At 37.4% G+C, this 13,528-nt stretch overlaps 1 protein-coding gene across 3 annotated transcripts in view; it reads right to left on the bottom strand.

Annotated features, from left to right (window-relative positions):
* The window catches only part of ano3 (anoctamin 3), a 63,013-nt gene extending 50,960 nt beyond the window's left edge, over positions 1-12,053 (bottom strand). For all 3 annotated transcript variants that reach the window (XM_056739471.1, XM_056739470.1, XM_056739469.1), the window contains exon 1: positions 11,822-12,053. In XM_056739471.1, coding sequence (XP_056595449.1) covers positions 11,822-11,921 — 100 coding nt within the window. In that variant the 5' untranslated portion in view covers positions 11,922-12,053. The remainder of the gene's footprint in view (positions 1-11,821) is intronic.
* Positions 12,054-13,528: the final 1,475 nt, after the last annotated feature.

Here is a 13,528-nt window from a genome sequence, read left to right on the forward strand (position 1 = left end):
TTTATTAAGTGGGTAATATGCTGTGCTAAGGACTTCATTTGGACAACTTTAAAGGCGATTTTCTCGACATAAGGGTTTTTTGCACCCTTGGATTCCAGAGCTTCAAATAGTTGTATCTCGGGCCAAATATCGCCCTTCCTAACAAAACAAACACCAATGGAAAGCTTATTTATTCAGCTTCCAGATGGTGTAAAAATCTCAATAAAAAATTGGCCCTTAAGACCCTTTTTGTTGTTCAGGGTCACATATCTACAATATGTATACGTGCAAGTTGCTTTGGATAAAAGTGTCTGCCAAATGAATGAAAGTATAATTTAGAGGAGACAGTCTCTGAGGGTGGTAAATGATTTAGATGCATTCACGGCTCATTTGCATTCTTCACAACTGAAGCTTTTAAACCAGGCATTTTTTCCACAGACATCTATTGCGTGTGCATGAGCAATTCAATTGAGATGTCTCAGCTACACACACTCTGCTGAAGTTACTATGACGAAATGAGCTCTCTTTCATAAAAGTGTATCATATTTTCATATTGTCTGGGGATGGATGTTTTTTCTATCCACAAAAACACCAGCTCCCCACGGAAGAGAAAATAAGATGTTTGACTGCGTCACACTCATTACCTCAACGCAGACTAATTATCCTCTAGGCTTTATCTCGGTTTGGAGATCTCTGTGACAGAGAAGCAGATGAGCTGTGCAGTGAGCTGTGTTGAGAATATACAAAAACACTTATTAAATATAATGACTCTCACATTATTATTGGATAATTTCCTAATATTGTCTGGTTGGAATTGAGCAGGTGTGTAATACAGGTTTTAATATAATTCAAATTGATTTCTTTAGCGAAATTAAATATACATGAATGCATGGCATTCTTTTCCTAAGTTGAACATTAGTGATCCTAATTGTAAAAGTTAAGGTCTGTTAGTTTGTAATTGGACCGATTTATTTATAGTAGCAATAAAAAAGTATGTTTTGAAGTATTTTTCCCAACAATCATTTGTTAGCATTAACTAGTAACCTAGGTGATATCAGCCTGTTTTTGAATAAGAGATGGATGGTTGATCTGTCTGATCTGCTGAAGCAGGTCGGATCGTAGTCATGTGAACTCCCATCGTGTAAGGGTTTTTATAAATATATAAAAGCCTATCTGATGTGCTGTTGTGATTTAAATCTGTAGCTATGAGCTGTCTCAAACTGGTTTGTTCTACCTGGGTGTCTTTGTGTATGCAAGGTATATGGGAAAATTGAAAAGGCAAGGAACTCGACAGGAAGAAAAAATGGTTCAAGTGTTCAACACTACAGTACACACAAAAGAGCAATATTACACAAAACACAAACACGGAAGTGAGGTCCATGGGCGTCCCTAGGCCATTTTTAGGAAATTATTAATTTAGAAAATACAGCCTTAAATCGTGCATACACACTGCATTACATCTAAAAGAAAAGATTATATTTGTTTTAGCCTTGTCATATGACTCCTTGAAATTTTGTATGAAAGAGGTGGCAGAATTCGTCTCCTCTCCGTTTTTCAGAGCGTTCTTCAATCCGCAGACCACGGCGTCGCAGAGCGAAGATCACAGGACAAGACGAGATGTGTGTTTTACAGTTCATTGTCATACAGTTTGTCAATAGAGTTTACAAAAATTTCATGGGGGAGTAATCGGATTACTGTAAGTATTCACTGTGTTGCAAAAATGAAGCCCTTAACACGAACATATTGTCTACTTCATAAAACAATCATGTTATTGCTGTTTTCATTAGAAAACTTAAATTTCAATATAAAGATGTTACAGTGCAAGTGGCATTAACTGGCTCCACCCTCATATCTGTGTTTTTATTGCTAATATGGAGAGTCAATGTAAGTATAAAGTTATCGGCCTATGTTGTTTTCTGGTTACATTTTTCTGTTTTTACTTGAACACAGAAACAGGATTGTAGTAGAAATGCAAACAGTAATATTTCGTGTGTATGTGTGTGTGTGAACAGGAAGACTCGCATTGACTTATTCAGCAAGATTATTTTAGTTTACTAAAGGTAATACTTTCAAATTTTCAAATATTGACCTAAATATTATTGAAAAACTTAGTAAAAAAGTAAAATTTAGTAATGAAGTAAGTTTAAAGCAGTAAAGTTACAATAATAAACGTAATATAAATGTATTAATCTTACCTAGCAACATTATAAAATGACAGAAGCATACACATACACAAAAAAATAAACATCTAAAAATAAAAGTAAATTGAAAATATTAAATGCTGCAATAAGTTTACCACCACCCTGTTAGTCAAACGTTGATATATTTTATTATTTCATTTTTATTTTATTTTTACTATTATACCCTCATTGGTGGCTGAGCCCCCCTTAGATGAAAATCCTAGAATCGCCCCTGGTGATGCCTCTGAAAGCACATCTCCAACACCAAATGAAAATGTTAGTGAAAGAATGAACATTCTTATAGAAAACAGACACTGCTATCTGGCCTTGCTGTGACCGGAGGAAAAGCTTGCAATTCGGGATTTAACCAGAGACGCAAAGCTCAGATGAGAATGTGACTGTATGAGATTACAGCCGTGTGCGTGCGTGCCTGCCTGCACGTGTCCCCCCTGGATAGTATAACGCTTGACCTTATATTCACACTAATAAAGAAAAGATAAACTCCAAACAGATCAACACTCTCATTGTTACAACCGAGTATATATTTGTGAAGGTTTATTCCAGTACAGTATTTGCAGTTTAACTAGTCTTCTAACTAAATCTAAATCAATCACATAAGAAATCATAGGCTGTATGCTAATATGTATTTTGTGGTGTTTTGTTTCCTGTTTGTATAAAATACAGAGATGACTGACCACCAGTTGAACTATTGTAAACAACCAGCTAATCCTAAAGAATACAGCAGTATATTAATAGAGATCATGACCTGGAATTACAGACATCTGAATTAACCAGGACTGTTAATATACTTAAATTAATACACAAATTGTTTTTAGCCCCCAAAATAAAATGTAATTGTAATAAAAAGGTCTTCAGAGCGCAATTTATTGTTTTTATTTCCAAATCAACGATAAGCATTACAGGCCCCAGTAAAGTCTACAAGATAGACTAATGGGCCATTTATTAATGCATATTGTCCGGCTTTTTTTCTGGTAATTGTTGGTCCATTGTTAATGGATATCCGACTTGTAAAGTCTTGGTAGACATCGATGACTTAACTTACAAATCAAGGTTTTAAAAGACTTCTCCATGCAATATGCCATGCAAAGTGGTTGCACATCAATGAATGACTTTGTTTTCACCACTTTTGGATGAGCTTGAGCTACATCGACTTATGTCGTACAAACAATTATTACTTTCTTGGTATTTAAGTGTAAAATATCATCTGTATGGAAAAATTGATGTAAATGAGGTCAGTGGGTTTGCCCGTCTATCTAAAAGCTTGCATAATTCATCTCCAGCTTCTCATAGCTCTCAGCTCGCAGGAGTTTTACATCGACGTGCCCCACTAAGAGATGCTTTTTATAGATCATCATAGACACAGAGGGCTGGTAACCCTACACCCCCCCTCAGAGCGAATCTTTACGGGACGCTAAGGGGCGGCTGGCAACCGATCAGATCCGGCTGGATTTAGACAGGCATGTTCGGTTTGAGCTCGACCTAGACTTTGATTCAAGATCACAAGATTCAAAGCATTTAGAACGATCCTATGAAAGCATTAGCATAGTATAGTACAGTTTAAATTAATTCATTGGACATTGGACTCAAAACAAAGATGTTGGACTATAGCCTATAATGCAGTGTTCTTAAAACAACAGCTTTTATCATTTCAGAAAATATATGATAACTTTGTAGTACTCTTCTTCTTAATTCACAGTGAACAGGGTTGCAACAATATTAAGGTAAATAAATGATGGCTGTCATGTTTGGTAAACTATTCCTTCATCTGTGCGACTTAGTGAGTCGTTAGGAGCAGATGGCACGTTCCCGAGCTTAACCGTAGAATTACCCAACCCTGTCAATGACACGCAAAAAAACCCACAGGAGATTACAGCATCGTTCCCATCTCTTCCTGTCAGGCTCTGTGTATTGATGATGTCATAGCCATCCGCCTCACTCAGATTTATACATTCCTCTATAATCGTCCTTGCAAAATTGCTCTTGCATCCTCTTTTCATCACATGCAAACTATTAGTAACTATTAGTTACTATAAGTTTTTACATTTGCCATATTTATTAATGTTTTTTTAAAGATTTTTGTTACAAATGATAAGGATTATTTACATTTGGCATAACATATATTTGTATGTTCATTCGTAGTTATTGACATTTTCTAGGCTGTATTTCCAAGCACTTCCCCTCAGAAAGTTTGTAGTTAGAAAGTGGAACGCAGCTGTTGTATCAAACTTTGCTTCGGGTTTTGACCTCTGTGAGCGTGAGGGTCAAACGCTCTCAACCCACAAAGACTCATTTCAAGTCCATCTTTAGTGTTGTCCCATTCTTATAAATAAAAACCACATAAAATAATTTCAAATATTTTACTAAAAACATTCAATTAAAATATAGTCACCATGTGTGAAGGTTTGTTTTCTCTCTAGGATATTCTTCCAGCATTAGATCGAATTGCTGCCAGTTGAATAAATGTGACTTTGAATCACAGGTGCAGTATAAGTTGTTAATAATGATCGATGTATTGGTCTCTATATTTGTGTCTGTGATCTGCAGGCAATTCTCATCCCCATCTGTGCGTTACATAACAGGGCAGGTGGTAAATCTGTGTCTCATGAGAATTGTTCAACACACACACACACACTTGTCCTGACACAGAAAATCACTAAATCACAACTCCCTAGTGGAAAAGTGGCATCTCTCTGTGTGAGAAAGCAGGCCCTGTCTTATTAAATATAAAACGCATAACCTATCTTGTACATAGTAACGTGGAACAAGGGTACACTTGTGATGCTGACATTGTTCACCCCATTATAACACACACAGTAAGTATTATTTGGACAGCTGCCCATATATCAGGAAGTCCTCGTGTCTGCCCAATCTGTTTAGCTGCATGGCGGCAGCTCGACAAATCAGAGCGTCCGTAACACACAGTTGGAAACCCTCGTCCACTAACTGTTTTGATTTTTGGGGACTCATTTCTGGTCGGAAATCATGTTTATTCTGTAAATTTACTGCTAGGTGACTGTGATTTCACTAAGTGTGACACATTCTGAGATCAACATGTTTAATGGGTAGGTCATGGTTAGCCGAGCCATTGATAAGATAGCGTCTTCTCCGTTGATTCCAATGGAACTGTTTTTTCTCAGTTTCAATAGTTCCCGGAAGTTACCAGCTACTAAACAGACCAACGGAGGTAAACCTCTAACCCGTTGAAAGACAAAAGCCATTTACTGAATAAAAAAATGACAGAAATAAAGCATTTAACGAAACATAACTTCCTGGAACTATCTGAAGGCTCCATGAATCACATGACGCTCCAAGGGTTTTGGACTTCCGTTGGCAGGTCTCTCTCTCTCAATGGTTCTGATGGTTAGAGGTGCAGATTTTGGTTTACAGCCGCTAGCGTTGTATTACAGATTTGCAACGAATTGCTCAGTCCAAACACGACGGTGGCCACCACAGTACAAAAAGATGTCGTTCTCATGTTGACGGAGGGAAGAGATCATGAGGGCATTAGAAAGACTGTAGAAAGAGTGATGTCTTATGTATTACATAAAATAAAAGGTCTGTGGGTTTTAAGTATAAAAAGAAGGATAAAAGTCAGGCATGAGCCAGGACCTGCACTAATATTATTAAGACTTTCAAGCAGAGACTTTTAGCAGAGATACTCATACATATCTATGGAGATACTTTTCAGCAGAGAGTCATTGTAGAGGAAGATCATTCTAAAATCACTCCCGAGGAGGTTGCTTTGATTCGGATCAGTATGTGAGTAACGTTCGTTTTTCTGTTTGTTAGAACAAAGATATGTTGTTGTTTTTGTTCTAATATTAGCTGTGTGACGGAGCAGTTTTGAGCATCATTGTTTATCTGGAACTCGCTTGCTTCCACGTGTATCTGTACATATCGTTCTTGAATAGAATGGTCCTCATGGTTCAAACTGTGATAGCAAAAGGCCTCTTAGTGATGACGAATCTGTCAGTGTGACCACATTCATCATGTCTCAAATAGTCTTTGGCTTTTTGTCATTGCTAGACTTGCTTTTGACGGATTGTCTTTTACTTTCGTTTTGTCCTCAGACGGCACATGGATCGGCCATGGTCATTCATGACCCACTAAAATGCAACTCCCAAGATTAGCTGCTTTCTGCACCATTTCCAGAGTCTTCACTTCAGAGAAGAATGTTTGCCAACCATCAAATCTTAATAGCAGAGGTGAGTGTGAAAACTTCAGTGGATTATATATCACAATTCTATGTGAAGTTCTACTGTATGTTATTGAATGGAACAGCATATATCTTCTTCCTTCTTACTTATGAAGTAAATCAACCAATCCTTATCTTTCCCCACGTACCCTATAGATCTGAAGCAAATATCTGCACAATAATGCATCAATCATGCATAATCAATGACACCATGCTTATCATGCCTTTTATTATTGTATAACAACTTTCAGAGCAGAATATTTTAAATCCCTGATCATTGCACTTTGTTTTTTGTAATAATGTGAGAAAAATCGATGGAGTTAACAACCAAACAGACTTTGATGTGGACAGCCCTACATATAAAATTCAGGCCTAAACATCAAAGAGTGTGTTTGCCTCTTTCTCTCCCTCTCTATTCCTATCACATCTCACCTTCTCTGACCGTGAAGTTTTTCCACTTTCATACTTTTACAGTAACCATCTTCCTCTGCAGTCTCCAAACATCAGCGTTTGATATATTTTCATAATCCAGACTCAATAGCATGCACATTGTTTATTTACACTGCTGTCCAGTTGGAGAGATGGCATGCTATTAAAAGAGACAAAACTGCTTTTTTGTAAATTTTCCTGTGGAAGAGCCCTAAAAACACAACCGAAACAGACAAAAAGGGCAAAATGCCTATCTCATGTCATTTAGAATTTGTCGATGCAATGGTGAATTTCAAACATTCCAACTTTGTTGGTCGACTCAATACTCAGGTATTATTTGTAAAAATGAACATTGTTTTCTATGAGTGTACTCACACCACCGCCGCCATTCTGCACCTGTCGGCGGCTCTATGCTAAATCCTGATTCCTGCACCAACACAATGCGCCACGCTTAATATAACATTAAATTAGATATTCTTTGACGGAAATCATCTGTTATGTACAAACTGACATCAGCTCTTTTAAGGGTTAAGATGCTTTATGAACTACTTTTTTCTTTACCAGGAAGTACAACCTTTTCTGTAATTCTTGTCACAAATTTTGTCACTAGGAGCAACTCTTTGTATTAAGATTTTTCATGAATAGGGGCCCAGATCTTTGCATTCGTCTCATTCGTGAGTGTGTTTACATGCACAAAATAAATGTATATATATAAAAAATCTGATTAAAAAGAAACTTTTTTTCACGTGTTTACATTCAGAGTAATAAACCGGCTATGCATAAAACTGCGTTTACATTGAAGTTTGAGACTTGCCAGGGTTTCTAGCATGCAGTAACGTCATCCTTGATAGTCTGTTTAGTAATTGAAAATGCCACGATAAATCGGTCAGAAGCTCTTTTCATGTCCGCAGTACCTGCTAATGCAACAACATTTTTTATTTTACCGTTCCCACATCAACTGCATGATTCAAGGACTTTTATGCATGACTTTACTGTTACTTCCATTCGGGAATTTTACTACTATGCTGTCAGACATGCGTACATAAACAAAACTGAGATGAAAGGGGTAAAGGCATCACCTGTAGTGTGAAATCGGAGCAATGGGCAAAAAACTACCTGTGCCGAGTGGGTTTTGATTACATTTTCCCCGATAAAAGAGAAACGTTTTACATGTTTACATGACCTTACTTGTTATCAGCTTATTAAGCATAATCGTAGTTGGATCACTGTTGGCCCTAATATGATGTTTTAGTAATCATATTACCATCTACTGTAATATATTCTCATATGCCTGTGGGATTGTTTAGGAAATAAGCGCAGGACTAGTAGCCAGAAGTTGCAGGTTCCATCATATGAACTACTCCCTATTCCATCCTTTCTAATTTATCTCAGGAGTATGGCCTAAAGGACGAGTGCTAAACATTGCTTCGGATAAAAGCTACTAAATGACTACTTACAGGCAACATAGGCAAGTGTGTCCATCGAAAATTCATGAGAGCCACGGCAGTTACCTCTCCTGCATCCTTGCAGACTGCAAGAGTCCTAAATAATTAACTGTGAGTCAAAGCGGTTCAAATGCTTGCAATAATCAGCGTATCCGCTCATAGATCGATAGCTAATGACCATCACCAAGTCACGTCTGGCAGAGAGAGAAACAGAATGAGGAATGGCACAATAAATAAATGCCACTCTCACAGGGCTTAAAGGGCAACACACCCCCATCTGTGAACATTTATTGCAACAGCTTCTTCAGCAAAACTTTACAGTTTAATTGTTAATGTTACCGCTGGTATGTTGTTACAAAGAATCTTTAAACCAATTAAAAACTGCTAGGAAAAAAATCAATAACAGATCACTAAAATACATACAAGGAATTCATGCTGGAGCAATACTATTTATTAAATAATGTGTTAATCAGCATTATTATTTAAATTCATTTTTTATCTTATTAATCTATTAATTTTTTATTTATGTGTTGTTGTTAAAAACATTGTCAAATAGCTTTTTTCTAACACTTCACTATAGGGGGCATTCTCACTTTCAGTTTGTTTGCATTTGCTCAGTTTTATGTGCATAATGAAGGAATACAACCACCCTTATGCCATTTCAAAAACCTCTATAACTTCTTCCTTCTCCAAAATGACTTGTTAAGACATTTCCAAAATGACATTCATTTTATCATAAACATATAGGGAAAACAGAGGGAAAAGTCAACACAAAATGTCCACTAAAAACAGTCAGGAATTCGTGACATTGTCACTAGGGCTGTTCGATTCTGAATTTTTTGGAGTCGATTCTGATTCCAATTCCTGGTTTGGAGATCGAAAGAATCGATTCCTACCTGCTGTTTCGATTCCTGCTCAATTCCTTGTTTTACTACAGTTTTGTATTTATTATTTAAAAAAATGTATATTTTTTTACTAATTTACAAGCTGTCACTTTTTACATTAATTCATTGTTTATTGTTTCTATATCAAAAACCTTAATCAAATATGTCGATTTTGTCCTGCAATTCCAATGTATCATTAATAATATCATTAATAATATAATAACATTTTCAAAAATAAAGCACAGGTCAAATTATTCTGCAGTGTACACAAAAATACTTGAGGAATATAGATAAAGAGGGATAATCACTCAATTGTTTTAAAAAGATTGGATAATAATATAACAGTATTTTTTGAGACTATATGCTTTATAAACATGTAATCTCACACACATACTGAGCTCATCTGTAGAGAGTAAGAGAAGATTGTCCGTTTACAGTCTGTCTGAAAAACAAACGTGCTAAAATGATTTGTTAAATGTGTGGGTACATGTAATTATACCATTGTGTGTGCAAACAAAGCTTTTGCATTTATGGATGCAGAATATTTTATGTCATTCCACACCTCTAGATCTCATTCATCAGTTTTTTTCTGAAGTCTGCATTGTTTTAGACAAGAAACTAAAGTGATTTAGTTGACCAATGACATCAGCTAAGGGGCGGGGCGCTCTTAAAGCGGAGTCGATTTCTTTAACGCAATTGATTCCAACCTTTGGAATCGACTCTCGATTCTTAACGCTTTGGAATCGAGTCCCAACCCTAATTGTCACAAACTGTAATACATTGATTTGTGTTCATTGACACACATGTCACCCAGCACGACTTTCAATCGAACTGTTTCAAAGTTCTGTGAACTTTGGTTATTTCCTGTCTTGTGCCCTATTTGTAGTCCTTTGTAGTTTTTGATGTGGATTAGTCTCCCCTGGTGTGACTCGTTGGCTCCTCTTGTTACCTTGTTAGCTTGTGTATAAAGTTCCCCTGTGTTTCTTTCTGTTGGTCAGTCGTTCTGTAATGTTTAGGCAGAGACGAAACGAAGAGAGAATCCACATACGAGCACAATTTATTAACAATAAGTAACACAGGTAATCCAGGTTAAATAAGGAGACTCAGAACATGAGTATTCTACAACAAAACAACGACTGACAAACCACAAGAGAAACACAGGGGAACGTTATACACAGGAGATAACATTAAAACAGTCATTAAAAACTACAAAGGACTACAAATAGGGCAGAAGACGTGTAAAAAGTTGTGCTGCGTGACACAAAAAATGGGTGCATAAACACGAATCAATAAATTCAAAATTTTGTACCGATGCCACGAACTGCCGTGAGACTTGAAAAGTCCACAAAGGTTCTCGGTGACATCGAATCCTCATTTTAATGAATAGCCAATTCAAACAGTAATAACTCGCTGTAATGTTTGTCATAAAATTGTATTGATATTCCCACAGCTAGTTTGTTTATGGTCTCCTGATGTGTTGATTGGTAAAACTGTAAGGTTGTACTTGTTAGGATTAGTAAATTAATGAACTAGCATAAGTAATGCTGTTCAGATTGTGCACTGCCTGTTAGTGTTAATTAATATCAATATACAATTATTGTCATGTTATATTGACTAATGTTACAACTTTGATTTTTAAATGTTTTCACAAATGTTAAAACTAACATAAGGTTTATAAATGTTGTAGAAGTATTGTTCATTGCTACTTCATGTTAGCTAATGCATTAAGTTATACAACTTTATTGTAAAGTGTTACCCTACTGTTAAAGTGCATTTATTAAAAATGTGTGATTTATGTCTGCAACGTCACAAAATTGCAATAAAGTTAATTCCCTCACATCCCAGAGCAAGCTGCTGAAATCATCAAAATTGGCTCTCTTCTTTTTATCTCACTGTAATCAAATGATCCCGTCTGCCAGAATTACCCTGAGAGTAGTGCTTTTCAGCATAATGTGATTTAATGGGCAGATGACCACTCGGTGTGTGTGGGGCGGGCAGTCCTATTAAGCAAGATGGAGTCAGATCAATGAAAAGTGTTTTCCCATAACCCTGAGTCAAGATGCTAGAATGAGTAGCCTAATGTTAGGTTCATGTTACATATCCCAAAACTCAATCGATAAACAACAGCTTGAAATGTTCAGATGAAATGTTCCTTGAAATATTCCCAAAAAATGTCAGATGCAATAAAACAGTGTTAGATGCATAAAAGAATAGTTTTATTACAATGCACTGATAAGTAGACATTACATTGTGAGGGGAATCTCTCTATGCAGGGAATTACCCTCCACTGACGCATTCAGTGGATATTGTTCCCTTGTCAGAAAAAAACTCTAAGGAATGCTGCCAGAAGTTCTATTAAAACATTTGTATAAAATATCAATAATGTAATCAAATTAAATACATATACGTTCTTAAAGGAACGAATCATATTAGGATGTGATACCATCTCCTATGATAAACAGTTAAATCTGATGCGTTTAACACGATACCGTTTCATCCGAGGTCTACTCATTTAAAGAATATTACATTCCAATGGCACCTTGGGAAAAAATGATATGCGCAAAACACTTTCCCATAAACTTGACCATATAACAGCATCTCCAAAGCAGGACACCAACTACACCGCCACACTTTCCCCAAACCCCGCGTTATCGCACAGACATTAGCAAAACCAGCGCATACACTGACCCTTCTGCTGCTTGAAGGACTGTATGGAACCAGAGTGATGCACCATGCTGCTACCCGAGAAAGATCCGCGCGTACAGAAGATGCTGAAGGCAGGATACATGGGAAAGTGTGGAGCGATCGCGTAGGTGTCTCTCCTCTGCGCAACCCAACACCTGTCTACCCTCGCCCTCCACCATCCGGGGCTGTTGTCATGGTTACGTACTGTAAGAGGGAGGACGGACACCCTTCAGTGGCTCGGGATGGATTGACTCGCGTTTGGGGGCGTTTACGCAGGACGCGACTTGTGTTGTTTTTAATCGGCGTTTTAATACTGCGTCAGAGAGGTTACGTCGCGTATGGCTGTTATTATTTTTGGCTCACGCGAAGGGTGTGAAGTTAAAAACATAACTTTTCAACTCTCTTGACTGACGGCATTTGTATGCAAGAGTGGGTCAGGTGTGAACACATATGTGACAGCAGTGCTGTGAAAACCACCTGTATGATTTTGTGATTCTTAGCTCAAATTCACATGTTTCAGACCTAACTCTGCGCTTATAAATAAGTGTTTAAAATCCGCCGACTGTGTACAGCCCATGTCTGACATGCAAGCTTTTCTCAAAATAATTCCTGCCATGGCTGGACAGGTGAACCTGAGTTCAGTAGACTCATATCCTATACGTGCTCCCACTATAAAAAAAGAGTCTGACACAGCTCTAGAAAAAGTGTAAGAAATCAATATCCTGTCAGGTTAGTGCTGACGCCTCAACCATGAGTGACAAATGACAGAGACATCTGCCGAGACCAGCTAAACAGAATCATTCGTGCAATATATCAAACCTATTTCAACTACATCAAGATTAATGTAAATTATACCAAGGTGCACTGAAGCATATTTACAGTACACTCAAAGTAAGCACAACCACTACTGAAGCCCTAACTTAAACTTCTGCATGTATCTCACTGTTTGTGCTTTGCCTGATACCTCAAATCACACAGTTTGTAAAGATGTGCTAATGCTCTAAATGTGACCCGACTTTTAAAATTGATCTTTTTACCAAAATGACAATAAACCTCATCAAACCTCATTGAAGGAGGAATCTGAGCCATAGAGAGTATATTAGAGATTTGAGGGTGAGCCCTAGCAACACTTTAGCAAATGCATAGCAGTGGATTAAAAACACACATCACGCCTTCCTTGCAACTGCAAGGAAACACTCTAGTAATCACTCAGAAAACTACAGCAACACCCTAGCAACCACAAACGCCTTTGTCACCACCCAGAACACCCTAGCAACTGCATAGAAATGGACTAAGAACACTGATCACACTTCAGTAACCGTAAAGAAACACTCTACTAATCCCACAGAAAGCCATAGCAACAACATAGCAACACTATGCAACCAAAACACCTTTGTGACAACCCATAACACCTTAGCAAATGCATAGCAATGGACAAAGAACACCCATCATGCCTTAGCAAATGCCAGGAAACACTCCAGTGATCACTCAGAAAACCACAGCAACACCCTAGCAACCACAAACGCCTTTGTCACCACTCAGAACACCCTAGCAACTGCATAGAAATGGACTAAGAACATTGATCACACTTTAGTAACTGTGAAGAAACTCCCTACTAATCCCACAGAAAGCCATAGCAACAACATAGCAACACTATAGCAACCAAAACACCTTTGTGACAACCCAGAACACCTTGGCAACTGCATAGCA

The sequence above is a fragment of the Triplophysa dalaica genome, chromosome 24 (assembly GCF_015846415.1).
Source record: "Triplophysa dalaica isolate WHDGS20190420 chromosome 24, ASM1584641v1, whole genome shotgun sequence".
Taxonomy (NCBI): domain Eukaryota; kingdom Metazoa; phylum Chordata; class Actinopteri; order Cypriniformes; family Nemacheilidae; genus Triplophysa; species Triplophysa dalaica.